This window comes from Marmota marmota, unplaced genomic scaffold (genome assembly GCF_001458135.2).
Source record: "Marmota marmota marmota unplaced genomic scaffold, marMar, whole genome shotgun sequence".
NCBI classification, from domain to species: Eukaryota; Metazoa; Chordata; class Mammalia; order Rodentia; family Sciuridae; genus Marmota; species Marmota marmota.
In genome coordinates this window covers 5,656,351-5,675,035 of record NW_025999977.1, presented here as the reverse complement: position 1 = coordinate 5,675,035, position 18,685 = coordinate 5,656,351, and the positions used below count along the sequence as shown (strand labels likewise).

Below are 18,685 nucleotides of genomic sequence, written 5' to 3'. Positions count from 1 at the left end.
AAAATGGGGGGTGGGGGTGGGGGTGGATTCCGACAGCGTCTTTTCTTTCAGTGAGCCTCTCCCTAGGCTACTCCAAAAATGACCCTCCACCGCGCCCCCGAATGTTTGGACCCCGAGGGTGAGCTCGGCTCTGCCATTTGGGACCGCCCCCACCACGGGAAGGGGTGCTGCGGTTTACCTGTTTGCAGGAGGACTGCTAGTTCCTAGGCTGCCCTCTGGTCAGCAGTGGCGGAACTAGAATCAGTCGCCCGATCTATTGCCTGCAGCGTGTTCCCGGGGGAATTGTTCCCTTTAAACTTTTATTTTGACCCGACTTGCTTTAGAGAAGGGGTTGTCCCGCAACGTTTTGAAGAAACCGGAAGTTGCTTGCTGGAACATCCCTTAGAGAAGGAAAGGAAGGGCCCCTTCCATGCTGATCAGTTTTTGATGTACCATGTTGAAAGACCTATTCATAACTATATTAAGAGCAAAATTTACATAAAAGCCTTTTCCGAGAGCGTGTTCTTAAAATAAGGCGTTGGCTACTTTACATGGGCTTTCATGAACTCCCAATAAAGCAACTAGAGAATCAAGCCCAGATTAAGTGATTGTAGACAAAACTTCTCCCAAAAATGGATCACGAATTTTTTCTTCGGGTGTGTGTGTGGGGGGGGGATAATTAATGGAAGTTTGATAAAATTGGTGAAAGGTGGCTAAAAGACTTTTACTGAAGTTTCTGTTGGGATACATTTTGGAAATGTATATATGAATTACAAGTGGTTCTCCAGAGTTCCAGGCCCAGTTTTGTAATGAATGGAGAAACTAGGTTATACACTATTTTACATTCACAGAGGTACCAAAATACCTAAAAATGTTTGCTATTCATAGTGTTAAGTTTATGAAGTCTTAATGTGGATTTTTATGCCAAACATTTCAATTTTGATTAAAGTAATATTGTGATGAGAAATTTTTATATTGAACTATAAAAAGTAAGCTGTTATTTGACTGTGATATTATGAAATAAAACAATGCTTTAACATGCAACAATTGTTATTTAACAATATTTTGTATAGAAAGGCATGAAACACCACAGAGAGTGCTGAAAATGGATTTGTTTTCATGTACCTTCAGTTCTCCAAATGATCCAGATGGACAGAATGATATCTTTTGGGATCAGAATTCTCCAATGACAAAACAGTTAGGTAATTTGTTATTAACATTTTTATGTGGATAAATATTTGATAAATGATTAAAATTTATAAAATTTCAGGTAGCATCAGGAACTTTTATACAGCAGATTTTTTTGAGACTTTATTTCATTTTTATATCTGATATTGTCAGTGCATATTCATCTAAGCCATACTAATTAAAATCATTTTTTAAAATTAAGTTTTTTGGTTTAAAATTTATAAAATGTTTTTGTTTCTTTAGGTAAAGGAAGAAAAAAAAAGATTTACACCACAGGTAGTGATGAGATATCAGACATTGTTAATCGTATTGCTCCTCAGGTAAATATCAATAGTTTTATAATTTATTTTAAAGTATTGGAAAATTTGTGCACCTAGGTCTTGTTCAGTTCATTTATATGAAAAATGTTTTGTCTTTTCCAAATACAGCAGCAAAGATAACTTCTATCTTTTCTATTTCTGAAAGGCATGTTTTGAAAAAAAGAACATAGTATAAAATTGGTAATGTAGACATCCCTTAGAATCCATGAGGTATTGGTTCTAGGATCCTCCCACAGACACCAAAATCTTTAGATAATAAAGTCCCTTATATAAAATGGTGTACTGTTAAAAATAACCTCTGTATATCCTCCCATTTACTTCCTTTTCCTTCTCTCTCCTTTCCTCCCCTTAGGTCTCATACCTGCTAGAAAAGTACGCTACAACTGAGTTGAAACCCTAGCCATTCCTATATTCCTTAAATCATCTCTAGGTTACTTATACCTAATACCACAAATATAGTTGTTATACTGTATTGCTTAGGGAATGATGACAAGAAAAAAGTCTGTACTACTATTTTGTATAGATGCAGGTTTTTTCTCCAAACATTTTCAGTCTGCAGTTAGTCAAATCCTTGTTTGTAGAATCTGCAGATACAGAGGGCTAACTGTATATATTTTCCTAAAAATATATTTTATGTTTATTTTCTTAATTAATTTTTTAAATTTTAATTGGGTATATGTGACAGCAGAATGTGTTTTGATTCATTGTACAAAACTGCAGCACAACATTTCATTTCTCTGATTCTATTTCTGAAAGGCATGTTTTGAAAAAAAGAACACAATGTAGCATCACACCAAATGTGCAGTCACACCTGTACCCAGGGTAATGATGTCCATCTCATTCTACCATGTTTTCTACCCTCATGCACCCTCCTGTTTATGACTAATAATTTTTGACCAGGGCTTGGTTTGTATTTTTTCTTTAATGTTTTGTTTAACAATATATGGCAACATTTTTCAAGGTACTAAAATGATAGAATAAGACTATGAATTTTAACTTTTGTGATATTTTTGTTTTTTGCATTTGTTTACAACCTACAGTAAAACTTTTCCCCACTGAAATTTTTCTTCTTAATACTCCCTGGCTTACAAGATCACTAAGAAATACTTTAAAGGTGGAAAGAGAACTGGATTTACATTTAGTCCTCATTCAGCCTCTGATATGCTGTGTGACCCTAAGCAAGTCATTTAAGCTCTGCAGTCTCATTTTGCCATAAACAGAATTATTGCTTGTCTTGCTCTCTTCATTGGATCATTATGAAAATTAGATAAAAATTATTTATAAATTAGGACACTATAAATGTAAGATGTTAATTGTGATCATTTAATTTTTAACTGTAAAAGAACCATCTTCCAAGAGGCTTGTTTTGTTGTTTGTTGTTATTTCAATTCTTACACTGCTTGAGTGAAATAGAAATATAAGTTTAAGTCATTTGACACAAATTTATCCAGCAACTAATATTCATCATATCAGTCCTATCACTATTATTAGGAAGCAAAGGCCCAATCCATTCTGAACTTTAACAATGTTTAAATCCAAAGATCATCTAGTTTTTGCTGTGTCTTCTCTGAAGTAATTGTATTTTTTTCCTAACTTCTCCTTGAATAGTTACTGTATGTTAACCACAGACAATAGATGGCACTGGCCCAAATTGTGGTTATCAGGAATCACTATCATCTAGGTGGAGAAGACAGGAAATAAATTTTTTCTTAGCAGCTATAAAATATCCAAAATTATAGCTAGCACAGTCAAAACAACTTTGTTGCTACTAGCTCCACATTCCACATTTGACATGTCATAGAAATTCATTTTACATACAGTTCATTAAATAGCATTTGTGCCACAATACTACTTACTCTATAAGTTAACAATAGATCTTCACTAATTGTGAGTTTCACACGAAAGAAGCATAATAAAATGTGTTTGGGCTGGCCAGCCTAAATAGTTATAAAAAGATAGTTGAGTAAATTATTGAATCCTTTACCTAAATGGGCTGGAAATAATAGCTCACATAAAGAAATGGCAATAGTACACAAGTGGTAACTTGTATAAAAGAAAAACTACAGTGAAATTAGTTGCTTATAAATATTACCCTCTTTGACTGAGCACTTTAAAGTGTATAAATTTTTGATAACATCACGGTCTCTTAAAAAACTTGTCATGTTCTCAGAATGACACATCTTTATGTTGTTTATTTTTAGGTGAGTTATTCTCAAATCATTGTTTAATTTCCCACTAATGTTTTTAGAGATAGCTTTTTTTAAAATTTGCATTTCATTTTAATTAGTCATTTTGCTTCCTGCAGCATTAACTTTTTATACAGTGCTATTACTGAGTGGTGTATATCTTCTCTATCATTTATACAGCTTTACACAGTATATTCTTTAGGATGAACTGCAGTAATATTTAGCTATCTTATTGGGCACCTAAATTGTAGTTGTTAATCAGTAAGTATATAATTATTAATGATAAATTTAAAAGGTAATACTTACAAATAGTATACAATCATAAAAAGGACTTCTGACACATACATAAGGTGGAGTGGCACATAAGCTTTTCATAACTTAATTTTTGAGAAGTAAATGAATTTAAAATTACTTGGAAAGTGAACAGAGTTAATAATTAAGTCATTAAGAATATTATTTCCTTAAATTCAAGATTGTGGAAACAAAATGGGAAATCTGAGTCCAAAAGTGACACTGATTTTCTTGAGTATTTTGCAAAGCTAAAGTCAGTTAGGTTCAACAATCTATTAAGAAAAATAGCTTATTGTTTCATTGACTATGTTGAAGTACCAAGTTATAGGGTTGCTTTCAATTTACTTATAAAAAAAATGGCATTTTCTTGTGTTTAGCACTATGCTGGATTGATACTAAGTTATCATAGGAAGACTCATTGTCTGTGAGTATCCTATAATCTAGCCATAGACTTTTATTTTTTTAACTTTGTGTGATGATTACTTGTGTTCATTCTAGTTACCCTAATAAATATAGTAAAACCTGATTTATGAATTTGATTTATTTAGTTTGCAATTAATACATAAAGCTCATTCTCTTTTTGTTTGATCAAGTGACTAAAAAATATAGCAAATTATACATACTTAATATGACTTTTTCCTAGCTTTTATCCTGGTTAAAGTTTTTTTAACTTTTTGTACCTATTAGGTTTGTTCTTATCCCTACCTCATTCTTAGCATTAGTTCAGACTCTGCTCTTATCTCTTAATTCTGACATTAATTCTAAGTGTTCTCAATTTTGGTCAACAGAAATTTCCCAACTTTAGATAAAGTATAATGGGGATAAGGAGAATTTGGACGATCAGATACCATAGAAAGAAATCACCTATGTATCTCTTCATTTTTAATTATGATAACAGTACCACAGGTTGCTGCTTCCTAATAAAAAAGACATTTTTTAAGAAGTATCTTATAATAGCGGAACTTTATGAGTTTTCTTTTGATAAAAATACGCTTTTACATTCATATATTAGATATAAATTTGAAAAATAATTTATTTCTTAAAAATAATTTTTATTTTATTATTTATTTATTTTTATTTATATATAACAGCGGAATGCATTTCAATTCTTATTACATATAGAGCTCAATTTTTCATATCTCTGGTTATATACATAGTATCCTCACACCAATTTGTGTCTTCATTCATGTACTTTGGATAATAATGATCATCACATTCAACCATCATTAATTACCCCATGCCCCCTTCCTTCCCCTCTCACCCCTATGCCCTATCTAGAGTTCATCTATTCCTCCCATGCTCCCTCTCCCTATCCCACTATGAATCAGCCTCCTTATATCAAAGAAAACATTTGGCATTTGGTTTTTTGGGATTGGCTAACTTCACTTAGCATTATCTTCTGTAACTCCATCCATTTACGTGCAGATGCCATGATTTTATTCTCTTTTATTGCTGAGTAATATTGCATTGTGTATATATACCACATTTTTTTAATCCAGTCATCTATTGAAAGGCATCTAGGTTGGTTCCACAATTTAGCTGTTGTGAATTGTGCTGCTATAAACATTGATGTGGCTGTGTTCCTATAGAATGCTGTTTTTAAGTCCTTTGGGTATAGACCGAGGAAAGGGATAGCTGGGTCAAATGGTGGTTCCATTCCCAATTTTCCAAGAAATCTCCATACTGCTTTTCATATTGGCTGCGCTAATTTGCAGTCCCACCAGCAGTGTATGAGTGTACCTTTTTCCCCATATCTTCAACACTATTGTTGTTTGTATGCATAATGGCTGCCATTCTGATTGGAGTGAGATGAAATCTTAGATCTTAGAGTGGTTTTGATTTGCATTTCTCTAATTGCTAGTGATGATGAACATTTTTTAATATGTTTGTTGATTGATTGTACATCATCTTCTGAGAAGTGTCTCTTCAGGTCCTTGGCCCATTTATTGGTTGGGTTATTTGAATTCTTAATTGTGAAAATTTTTTACTCTCTAGAACATAAATGGATCACTTCTTGTAATTTGTTGTTGCCATTCTCCAACTTCTGATTGTGTTTGGGTTTGTTTATAACTCACTTCACCAGAATTTATTGCTTTAGGAAAGTAATTTAAAGTAGTTAGTTTTAATTTTTCTTTTTCTCCCTTACTTTTGCACATGAACACTCTCTTCTTTTTCCTTGTGTGTGTATGTATGCTCAGTGTGTAAGTACACCTTCACACCTCTGTTTTCCTCCCTCTGTCAAAGGATGAGAAGAAGCCAACAACAAACTCCATGCTGGGTATGTGGATTGGTGCAGCTGCTATTCCTTGTACTCCCAGTGTAGCGCAAAAAAAATCAAGAATAAAAGTTAGCCGTACAAAGTGAGTTCATACTTTTCAGCTTTTCTAAGATTCACTGAAGAAATATTTTTAATAATGTTTTTGTGAACATCAAAATAACAAAATTTCTTTAGTTTTGACATGTAAAATTTTGGAGTTAGAATAATTGTGTTAAATTTTGGCATTTTAACTAAACAATTATCTTAAATAACAATTGATTCTAATGACATAGAATATTGCTTAATTATAATTTTTTAATGTTTAATAGGTTAAAAACACAATATCGAGAAAAAGAACTTATGAAATTGGCTGAACAATTTGATAAAAATATGGAAGAGCTAGATGTGGCTCAAGAGCAAAACAAGAAGAATCATGATTTTATCCAGGAGATTTCAAAAGCAGAGACTTCACATAGTTGTAATGATTATGTACAGATGCATCCCTTACATGATGTAGTTCCAATTATAGATAATACCATAATAAAGAAGCCAATGAAAGGAAACACCAGAATATCTGTGGCAAATGATCAAAGCAGTAGTCAGAAGCCATTTGACCAAAATGCTGAAGCAGCCTTTAATGCCCTTTTTGATGATTCTACCCAGAAATGTAGTGGGCAGTTAAGCCAAGATCTGGCAGATGCTTTTTTGAACACTAGAAAAAATGCTTTGAAAGAGGAGAAAATCATTATTAATGGTACTCTGGTCACTGAAAAACTGCCAGGTAAAACCCAAGATTCACTTTATCCACAGGTAGATCCTTCCATAATGACAAAATCATGTATGACTCCCTATAGTAAAGAGCCAGAAGCTTCTAGTAAGCCCATTGGTACATTTACCACCAGTGATTTGGAGGATGATTGGGAAAAATTACTAAGTAATGAACCTTTTGTTATGCAAAATGTTGAAGCTGAACTTTTTCCTTCTAAAACTGCCCAGGTTACTGATCATAAGGGAATTTATACCTTTACTAGTGAATATGGTGGGAGTACATCAAGAACAAATAAAAGTCTAGATGCCAAGTTAGGAGATTCAGAAGTATTACAAGATTTACCTTCAAAAACACATAACAGAGAACTAATAGATGCTGGAAAATACATATTTTCATCAAATCCAAATGATAAATCAAGTAAATTATCATCCACTAGAAATAAAATGAAATCTTCAAGTAAAATTGTTAGTCAAGACAAAACTCAAGATTGTGCAGTTACATCTAATCTGACAAAAGTAAAAGAAGATATCTGTATCAATTTTACTTCTAATGTAAATACTTCTGAAAAGAAGTCTGCTTTGAACACAAAACATTCTAGTGAACAAAAAAATAAGCCCATTTTTGATCCGTCTTTCAAAGCACCTGTTAATATTGATCCCTTTGGCTCTTCAACTTTGGACTGTGAAACAGTTGTTAATAAACCAGATCAGACTAATGCATCAAAGTTAGGTTCTTTCTTTGATGATTGGAATGAACCATCACTTGCCAATGAAATTTTTGAAACATGTCATCGATTAGAGACTTCTTGGGAAACAGATAATGTAGATGATGATTTGTTGTATCAAGCATGTGATGATATTGAAAGACTAACTCAGCAACAGGACATTTTAAAGGACAATAAAACATCAGAAAGTATACTTGAGATCAATGATAGTTCCAAACATGGAGCGAAAAATATATCTACTACATCTAAACAAGGAAGTCAGTTGGCACAATCAAATCATTTGAATCTGGGCAGCATTACAGTGCAGACGTCTTCCTTGACAGTTGGCACACAAATAAATAAATCAGTGAAGATGGAGAAAAGGGAAATGAGTGGAAATTCTTCAGAATTTTGGGGTACTACAACAAACTTGACTATGTACTCTAAGAACTCAAATTGTCAGAATAATAATCTGCATGTGTATAGGAATAACAGTGATGTTCTAATGCAAGTGCCCAGTTCTAAATCAGTTTTTGCAGGAAGTTCAAGTCTGAATGTGAATTCAAATTATGTGAGCCCAGTAATTGCTAGTAATAAGAAGAAACTGATTACCCAGCAACTTTCCCATAGGCCCCAAACAGATGAAGCACAAAGTGAGTTTAACAAAGCAGTTAGATTTTCGAAGTATACTTTTGCAAAGACAAAAAATCCTCAGATTCTTTATCAGCTTAATCAAAATTGTATAGAAACAAGTATGTCTACTACCAAAATTACACAAGGTTTGGAGAAAAAGAAAACTGTGAATTCAATTACTGGGGAAGCTGATCAGCAGATGTCTTTGGTGAAAATTTCTGAATCTTTGAAACAATCTTCAAAAGGTATGTATGAAACAGTTTCCTTTTAAAAGTAGTAAAACTAGTTATTTGTTGTTTGACAGAGGTATATGAGGTAAAAATATGGTTTTTAACTAGAATTCTTAAAGTAATTCTTATAATTAATTATGCTAAGTATATGAAGTATAGGTGGTTTATTTTTCAGAAGATTGCATTGGGTTCTTTCCCATTACTTATAATGACCAACATATACCAGGTACTCTGTTGAACAATTTATGAGTTATTTCTTAAAGTGTATATATTAAAATGTTAGGTTTAACATTGTATGTATTTAATAACCTATTTACTAAGTATTTCGTTGTTTTAAAACTTAATCTTACTCCTACTTTTAGTAGAACAGTGAACAATAGTTGGTTGGCATTTTGGAACTTTCTAATTAAACACCTTTACTAGTATAATATCTGATGTAAACCTCAGTGCTATTTGTAATGGTTAAAATGGTGATTTACTTATTTGATACTATCTGTCATTTTCAATTCTTCAGTTCCTCTTTTCCCTACCTCTTCCATCTGTCATTAAATTCCTTTGATCATTATTTAAAAATCGTATCTACAGATGACCCATCTTTCTCACTCTCTATCACTACCACTTTTATCCAAGAATACATTTCTTGATTAGATTACTGTAGTTATTTTTATGTTTTCCCCTTCAGTTTTAATCTCCAAATAGCAGAATAGTCTTTTTAAAACCAGATAGGCACACATGACATTTCTGTGTGTAAAACAATTGTCAATGGCTGCCCATCGTATTTCAAATAAAATCTAAACTTTACACTGAGATCTAAAAAGTCCTGAATTATGTCTCCTTAACCTGTCTATTTACTAAGGTTCAACTATACCAACTCTTCAATTTTTCAAACAGAATAGATTCTTTCCTAGATCAAGAAGTTAGATCATGCTATTCCTTTGACTATAACAATGCCTTTCCAAATTTGACCCCACCACCCCACCCTTTTATTGTTTCAACATATATGTTGCGGAGCACTTCCTTGAAGAGTCTATAAGTGGGTCTTTTCTTTGTTTTCTACCATTTCTTAATTCTTTCATTCTTTTTATCACCAGTTGTAATTAAATATTTAGTTTCTGTAATACTTAGGCCTGCCACACCATCTGTCACTTAGAAGATGCATGATCAATATCTGGATGAACATCATGCAATATAATGTAAAAAGCCTGTTATTCACTGATACTATTATATTTTCTATGAGGGAATATGTCCAGCATTAACTATTTGTGGTTCTTAATGCCAGTGCTCTTTCCTATCCTGATGTTTTTGTATAATGTTTTCTTCATCAAAACAGCATCCTCCATACATACATGAAATCTACCTGCCTTTATCCTTTAATATGCAATGTGTTTTTATCTACCCAGAATGATTTACTTTATCTGGGATGCTAACTATTTTTATAGCATTATTAAGCTGACTTATAATTACAGATTTTCTTAATCACGCTTCCTCACTTGAAGCTAACTCATACTTTTATGTTGATTGGTGCTTATGAATGAGTTTTTGGTTTCTTTTAGATCATTTTTGTCATTTAGATTCTGAGTAATGCTTTTGTTGACATTACTGCTACAATATTTCTATTTAAGTCTTTTGTATTAGCTTATACCAATAATCTGCTAGTTGTTTAAAAAGGAAGAAAGAAAGAAGTATAAAATAACTCAAAATAACAAGTCTTTTCAATTTCTCATTTTCCAAATTATTTTATCACAGGAAACCACTGTTCATATATATTCAATATACATCATGAAGCATTTTCTGTGGATTTAAAGAAGGTGTTTGTGTACACACATGCATGCACATTTAAATAGATGGAATTATATGCCCACTATTTGGCAACTTGCTTTTGCCTTTATTTAACATATTATAGCCATCTTTTCCTGTTAGTACGTAAAGATTTGCTTACATGAATACATGATATATTTTATGGATATACCATAATAACTGTTTTTATATAGATGTAATTTAGGTTGGTTGTAGTTTATTGTAATTACAATACTATAGTGAATATTTTACTTAAATTTCTGGTTGCTTATTTGATTATATCTACTAATTTTTTTAAAACCTGATATAAGAGAATTTGAATTTTGATGGATGACCAAATTTTCCTCCAAAATAATTACCTCAACATTATTTATCAACAGTGACAGTGAATATTTCTCCATATTATAGCCCAAAATACCAGTAGGTACAACCAATCTTCAGAAATGTAAATTTATTTACATATGGTTATAATTCTATAAATGAGTAATTGAATTTTTCAAAACACCTATCTACTGTCCTATCTACTATCCTATTTTTTTATGGATGGATAATCTGCCACTTACCTTACCAATTTTTCTTGTAAGTTTATCCATTGTCCTTAATCTCCTGATTAGTATTAACCTTGTCAATGTTTTCTGTTTCTGCTTACTTGTACTTTGGTGTGTAGCAAGCTGCTCTCCTGGAAATTTCTTTGAAGCAAAATCCACTTAATTCATGGATTTGAGGCAAAGTTGATAACTGGCTCTGGGCTGTATTTGGACAAGCCATAGTTTTTTATATAGCAAGCACACTAAAAATGGTTTTTACCTTTTAAATGGTTGAAGGGGAAAAAAAAAACAAAGGAAAACTAATATTTCATTATACTTGAAAATTGAATTCATATTTCTTTGGCCATAAACAAAGTTATTTGAACACAGCACATCATTTGTTTCCACACCATCCATGAGTATTTTCATGGTACAATGCAGGATTTTATGCAATTGTAATAGAGTATATGCTTCTCAAAAATTAACATGTTTATTTCCTAACCCTATGGTGAAACAAAATTTGCTGACCCTTTATTTTAAAATCAAACTTAAAAGAGCCACTTTTGCTTAGTACTATACAATAGTGGGACTTTGCAAGTAGATTTTTATTATATGTTGAGTTAAAGGAACGGCTGATGGGAAAAATGAATGGCTCTCCCTAAATCAGATTTGCATGGTGTGACTTGATATCATTTGAAATTGTTTTCCGTAGTATCAGCCCAGTCATAAAATCAATTTCAGGAAGTTATATTCTTCTAGGCTGATGTGTATTATTTTTTTCTTTCTATCCTTATTCTCAATTGAATGTAAACTGTATATAAATTCTGAACTTTGGTTTCTTGGCTGTGAGACTAAATTATTAGCTAATTAGTCAAGCTAATCATAAAGTATTTTTTAGTATTTTTCTGGGAAAGAAAAAATAGCTTCAGTCCATTAGGTAGCTAGCTTGGGAAATATCTACTGTCCTATCTACATTTTTTTACGGATGGATAATCTGCCACTTACCTTACCAAAAAAGACATCAGAATCGTCTTGGGATATATATATTTCTTACCCTAAATATCCTCTTCTGCTTTTCATTATACCAGGAAAGGAAGGTATATTTTGTGAAATGCCTCCTTTAGTCAACATGAGAAATGTCTTATAATAGACATAAACATAGCTTATCTTATAATAAAATACATTGTTTGAGGTACCGATGTCTAATTTAATTCATTATGTTTTTACTACTTTTCTACTTAAGTTCATATAATGTTTTTAGAATCCCTGTTTAAGATCTATACATTTATAGGTTATATGAATTAGATTTCATTAATCCATAAGAATTATTTGTTGGTGATCAACAAAACAGTTTTCAATCAAATTGAATTTTGTCACACAGAAGAAAAATGCCTCAAATAGGGACAAAGTCATCAGTGCTTGATTTTCTTTTGACCTAGAACATTTGTATCTATATGTATATACTTGGAATTTTACATTTAGTAGTTTAGTATGATTTAATAGCTAACGCAGCATAGTAAATGAGGATGATGACTTTGTAAGTTACAAAATTAATACATATTTTGTTTAATTTTTAGAGGAAGAAGAAAAAAATAGGAAATATTCCCCTGAAGAAATTCAGAGAAAAAGACAAGAAGCACTGGTTCGAAGAATGGCCAAAGCACAGGCATCATCTGTAAATTCAGCTCCCACTTAATTTCTTTAATGAAATACTGGTTGGAAGACTTATAGATTATTGATAACTATCTATGATAGGAAATATTTTTTCTTGATTTCTCTGTGAGAAATTCTTACTTATAAAGCATGGACTTCTACTTTATTATTTAATAAATCACTGTTTGCAATGATAAATTAATCCTTTCCTTGAGAATTTATATGAAAGTTTTGAAAAGTTAGCAATTATGTACTAAGATTATACAAAGGAAACTAGTTATATTTTTAAATATTATGATTTCAGAAGATCATCAAAAATATGTAATTATAAAAATGTGTCTTCTAATACAAAGCTTCAAATTTTTTATGTTAAATAGTCTATTTTGGTAGTTTTCAGTAACTATTGCTTAAGGTTTTTGTACATTTCTAATTTTTAATTAATATTTCCATATTCCTAGGAATATGCTTGGTTTGGAAATAAAAAAACTTTGGTTTATTTGTAGAGAAATTACTATTTTCAATTCCTACTTAGAAGTAGACTTGAAGTGTAATATTTCAACAATGTGATATAATTTGAAAACTTTTTAACATTTTTAGGAAAAAAAAAAGTCTAGCTTAGAAAAAGGGAAGGAATGGGTTAGCTATATAAGTAATATATTGTCATTAACATTTAGAACTGGCGGAACAGACGTTGCCCAATCCAGCTTTATTGTATTGATGAGAAAAATCAGTAGTTATTTTCAAAGTCATGGGCAAGTTAAAACTGTTCTTGTGTTAGAATGATTTCTTTGGACACCTAGACAGTTTTAACATTTGCTTCAAAGTATTAGTGCATAAAACAACTTGGGCGAGCAGTAATTATTTTATAATACAAGAAACATAATTAAAAGCACATTAAGGACTATTTAATACAATGCTCATTACTCTTTATTTTCAAGAATTACTCTTTCCAGGATATAAGAATGAGAGTCTTTCTCTTTTTGGTTTTCCTATAACTGCAATTTTCTCATCAATTAATTTTATTAATTTTGCTCAATGTTTCTGTCTTTCTTTTTTCTCTTCCTATCATGGCATGGTATTCGCCACTTCTGGTGTCTTAGGGCTATGATAATATGGTAGTTATTGGTCTTTGGGTATGTATCATTTTGTAAATGATATTTTTATGCATGAGAGTAACAGATTTTAAGTAATCTGTATTATTTGTCTAAGAATGTGTACAAAATAGAACCTAAATTCTTTTAAGTTTCTATGTAAGAAAATGAAGGGAATCTTTTACTAAATTGGCTTCACTGTGATCTGACTATGCTTTGAATATCTCTATCTTTGCTTCAATTCTTCCTTCTTGCTGCTCATTTTCTTTAGAGTGCTTTTAGCCCATTCTGTCCATTAAGACTCAACTAATAAATCTGTTTCTTTTTTTTAATTATTTTTTATTTATATATGATAGTGGAATATACTACAATTCTTATTATACATATAAAGCACAATTTTTCATATCTCTGGTTCTATACAAAGTATATTCACACCAATTAATGTCTTCATACATGTACTTTGGATAATATTGTCCATCACATTCCACTGTCATTTCTAACCCCATGCCCTCTTCCTTCAAGAAACATTCAGCATTTGGCTTTTGGGGGATTGGCTAACTTCACTTAGCATTATCTTCTCTAACTCCATCCATTTACCTGCAAATGCCATGATTTTATTCTCTTTTTTTGCTGAGTAATATTCCATTGTGTTTATATGCCACATTTTTAAATCCATTCATCTATTGAAGGGCATCTAGATTAGTTCCATAGTTTAGCTATTGTGAATTGTGCTGCTATAAACATTGATCTGTTTGAGACTCATACCTGACCAACTTCACTGGAATTGATTTCTGTGTGACTCCCTTTCTTTTTAAAAGGAAACTATTTGGCATTTCTAGATGGTGGGGGGTGTATTGGCCCAGCACATATGAACCTGAGCATGATTGAGTTTCTAGGGTTACCCTTGCTGTTCATACCACTCTTCTTTCCTCTTGCTTTTCTTCTTTTAGCCATTGTTAGAAACACTAGGTGTTGAATAGGCCGAGAATGGGCATGCAGAGGAGTGCCTAGTTTGTCTGGTTTGGTTCTTTCTAGTCTCTAGGGAATGTATCTCCATAAGGTGAAGGAACATATGGTAGTCTGGTAGCTCTATTCTAGCTCAAACACTGTTGCTGTTCATGCAGCGCAGAAAGACTGCTACCATTAATACCATTATTGCAGAGTGGAACCTCTCGTTACTCTTTTCCTATTCTAAACATAACTTTGATCCACAGAACACATGGGTTATTTAACTGCAGACACAGTCAGTGGTATATAGACATGAACCACAATGTGTATAACATTACCTTATATCAATATACACTACCCGATTATAACTAACTTTTAACAAAAACAGAGATACCTTACTCATCTCTAATTTCTTGATACTAATATTTGGAGATTACTCATTAAATTTTGAATGAATTTACATAGACTAAGGTTGTAAGAGATTCTTCCTTGTCCTACCTGCATCAGTTTGACTCATTCCCTGATCTTCAGGGTTGGAAAATGATTCTAGGAACAAATTAAATTTAGTTTAACACTGATTATTGGTGTAAATGATAATTTATGTAGAATCCAAACCATGGTTTCCATGTGGTGTATTCATAATCACTTGTGGAATTTAAAAACAAAACACCAAACTTATCTTTGTGTCTTTTCTTATAAATGGATACATATAGCAATTGATTTCAGGCATGTGTCTTTAAAGTTTATTGGCTAGTAAATCATAATTGCTAAATGTTTTATTTACCAGAAATGGTTTTAAGCACTTTAACTGTATTATTTCACATCTCAGAAAAGTCATTTATAAAGTAACAATTTACTATTTTTAAAATAGGGAAAGTAAACAAAGTAAACAGATTAAATGACTTTCTCAAAATCACACAATTAGAAGTTAGAGCTGAACCCAGGTATTGTGATTTTTTGTTGTTGTTGTTTTTTACAAGTGATTAGTGTTATAAGTCAGGAGTAGAAATGAGGCACAAATAGAAGCATGTGACATCCAAACACAACCAAATTTGCTATTTTTTGGGGAAAAAAATGATGATTATATAATTAGCCACTTCCTCCCTCAGAAGCTTGTTAGAGGAGAGGAGGGAATGAGTCCTCTGGCAGAGCGAATAGGTGTTCCTGGGTTTTAGAATGATCTCTTGGGGCTCTTTCAAAGCCTGCTTAAAGGCTCACGCTGAGACTGCATAGTGAATACAGCCAGACCCAGCAGAATGCTGAAGCCCTGGGCACTGATTTTGGTGTGCATTATGGGCTGGGATTCTGGCTCTGGTCTAGGTGGGATCAGTAGAGGCCATGGGTGAGGGTGGCCTCCATGCACATACATTCTGTTGATTCCACTGGGTTTTCATGGGTCTTAGAAAGGAACTTTTCCTTAAACTATAGTTTGCTGTGGACATTGAAGCAAAAGCCCTCAATGACTGGGGACTGCAGTGGTCCAAAGGGAGCTTCCAGAGTCACTGAGCCAAGAGCTGTTAAGTATGAGGGGGAAAAAAAATTGTGATCTTACCTATTGAATATACTGTCATCTGTGGAAACAATTCATAAGAACCAATGATTTATGGAAACTATTTGAACAAGAAAGAATTAAAGCATTTTAGGCATTTGTGCCAGAAATGAGTATTCTGTAGGTATTTTAATTTCTTAGCTCAGGAGAATTTCCAGTCCCAATTTGTGTTTCAGGTAACTGCTGAGCTTTATGTATTTGCATGGGTGAATGTTGATTGTATGAACATACATTGAGGTTGCCTTTTTTTTTTTTCATTCAACTATTAAATAGAATAAGGAATTACATAAAATGTGAAGCTGTTTTTAAATGTCTTTATTTTGTTTCATTATTTTAGTGTTACTTCTGGGTGTTCCAGTTTTAAATCAATTGAGGAAAACTTAAATTTCCTAAACTTAAGATATAGCATACCTCAAGTGGCTAGTGAAACTCCAATCCAGATAGTAAAATTAAGGTTTCTGATACTTGCATCAAAAAACTTTTGGCTTATGTGGGTTCTATGTGTTCATATTTACCACATTAGATATGATATTTATTGGTACATTTTTAAGATAGTTATGTTGATGGACATTTTTATGAAACATTTTTTTCTAGAAAAATAGCATTGTTTATATTTTTGGCAAATCTTTCATGTTTGACTTTACAGAAGATAGCTATAGATTCTCAAGTTTGTACATTTAATTCATTGTAATATGTTGTTACAATTGAAGTATCTGAAGAAAGGAAGAAGTGTAATAGTCTTTTCAGGTAATTTTGGATATTCTTTGAAAAGTATCTGTTTCTTTAATTAGTTCAAAATGGAATAACGGGAACTACATATACTCTTCTTGCTGAACCCACCAAATTTAAAAAAAAAAAAAAAAGGACTACATGAAAAAGTGGATTTTAGCACACTACATATCAAACAATTAGGAAAGTGGAAATATGGGTCTATATAAATGAATGATGAACACTGGAAATACAACACTTAAAAAATCCTGTTTATACAGTGTATTAGGATTCTCTAGAGGACTAAAACCAATGGAATGTACATATAATTATAAAAGGATTTTTATTAGATTGACTTATATGATTAGAGGCTGGATAGTCCCACAGTGGCTGTCTGCAAGCTAAAGAGCCAGAGAAACCAATAGTCCAAGAAGTAGTAAGCCTCACAAGAGGAAGTAAGGATGCAGCAGCAGTCCTAGACTGAAGGCCTAACAGCTCCCTAGAGGGTCACTGGTGTGAGTCCAAGTTCAAAAACTGAAGAAGCTGAAGTCTGGTATCAGCATGTGATGGCAGCACCAAAAAACACTCCTGCTCAAAAAAAACTGAGCTTGCACAGGGGGCCAGCTTTCTACTCCATCCGAGGGTGAATCTTCTTACCTAATTTAACCATAGGGCAATCATCTATGCAAATACCCTCATAGACACCCAAAAAGAAGTGTGCTTTACCAATTCTCTAGGCATCTATCTTGAAATTTACAACCAAGATTAACCACCACAAAAGCATTTTAACTGAATAATTACATAAAATACAACCTTTTCAGCTTGCTCAGTCAACAGGTACAACACAATAAATAAATCAGGATGAGTGACCAATCATGTCACTTCTTTCAAAAATATGCCTGTGATTACCGCCTATGTATAATTCAGTTCAAACACTGAATGCAAAGTTTGTTGTATTATATTTTTTCCTGGTAAGACACTCAGTTTTTGACATGTTAGGAAAACAGATAATTGAAAAGCAGGAAGGATGAAAATGCAGCAAAAAGCATATACTCACTTTGCAAGTGAAAACAAAGTCCATTATAAATGGAGTTATAGAAGGAATACCTTGCAGAGAATGTTAGTACCTTTGAAAGGACTAAGTAGAGGTTGTGATAGAAAGAGGTTGTGATAAAAAGAATGAAGATGTGCCAAAGGAAGTGACACTGGCAAAAAGAACTTCACTTTGGAGAAAGTCTCCTCAATTTAATGACATTAAAAAGTACAATGTTTAAAATGCTGGAAGGTGATCCAAACTTTGAAAGAAATACAAGTCAATGGCATAGAGATGTTTATTTTAAGTTACGAGAGGAAGAAAGGTAAGTACTGTTTAAACTATATTTTTAGAAAGATTCTCAGAATTTCTAATGTTTTATATATCAAATATTTTCCTGTTTTTTTTAATTATACACTTACCACTGACTGAGAGCTTTTAGTTTTTTGAAGACATTTTAAAAAGTCCCAGAACAACTTAATTTTCCTGTATATATTAAGTTTATTTTGTATAGTTTAAGCGTTCATGGTCATTTCTATGGTCCTTCATTCTCAGGCAAAGCATCAACTGCCTGTATGTGGTAAACATTTTATACTTGGCATGAAATAGTACAACATAAGTGTATGAAAATAGAATGCATAGACTGATAAATTGATGAATCATATGGTAAACCCTAAAGCAACTACTAAAATAACACAGTTATGTCTAGTAATCCAAGATGGGAAAACAGAAACTTCTAGAAGAGGAGCAAAAGGGGAGGGGGAAGAACAAAGGGAACAAGTAGAAAATCTAACTCTGTAAGGGTAAAATCTATCATATTACA

At 32.3% G+C, this 18,685-nt stretch overlaps 1 protein-coding gene and 1 long non-coding RNA gene across 12 annotated transcripts in view; one reads left to right on the top strand and one right to left on the bottom strand.

Moving 5' to 3' along the window:
• LOC125617152 overlaps positions 1-453 on the bottom strand; it is a 12,279-nt gene extending 11,826 nt beyond the window's left edge. The window contains exon 1 of the long non-coding RNA XR_007348036.1: positions 179-453. This is a non-coding gene — a long non-coding RNA (uncharacterized LOC125617152). The remainder of the gene's footprint in view (positions 1-178) is intronic.
• Etaa1 (ETAA1 activator of ATR kinase) overlaps positions 1-13,041 on the top strand; it is a 13,507-nt gene extending 466 nt beyond the window's left edge. For 3 of the 11 annotated variants that reach the window (XM_015479590.2, XM_015479592.2, XM_048804200.1), the window contains exons 2-6: positions 1,053-1,181; positions 1,411-1,487; positions 6,209-6,324; positions 6,551-8,571; positions 12,458-13,041. In XM_015479590.2, coding sequence (XP_015335076.1) covers positions 1,053-1,181; positions 1,411-1,487; positions 6,209-6,324; positions 6,551-8,571; positions 12,458-12,576 — 2,462 coding nt within the window. In that variant the 3' untranslated portion in view covers positions 12,577-13,041. Of the gene's footprint in view, positions 1-1,046; positions 1,182-1,410; positions 1,488-4,341; positions 4,389-6,208; positions 6,325-6,550; positions 8,572-12,457 lie in introns of those variants that run through there. The other 8 variants (XM_015479591.2, XM_015479594.2, XM_048804199.1 and 5 more) reach the window with 6 other exon arrangements.
• The last annotated feature ends 5,644 nt before the right edge of the window (positions 13,042-18,685 follow it).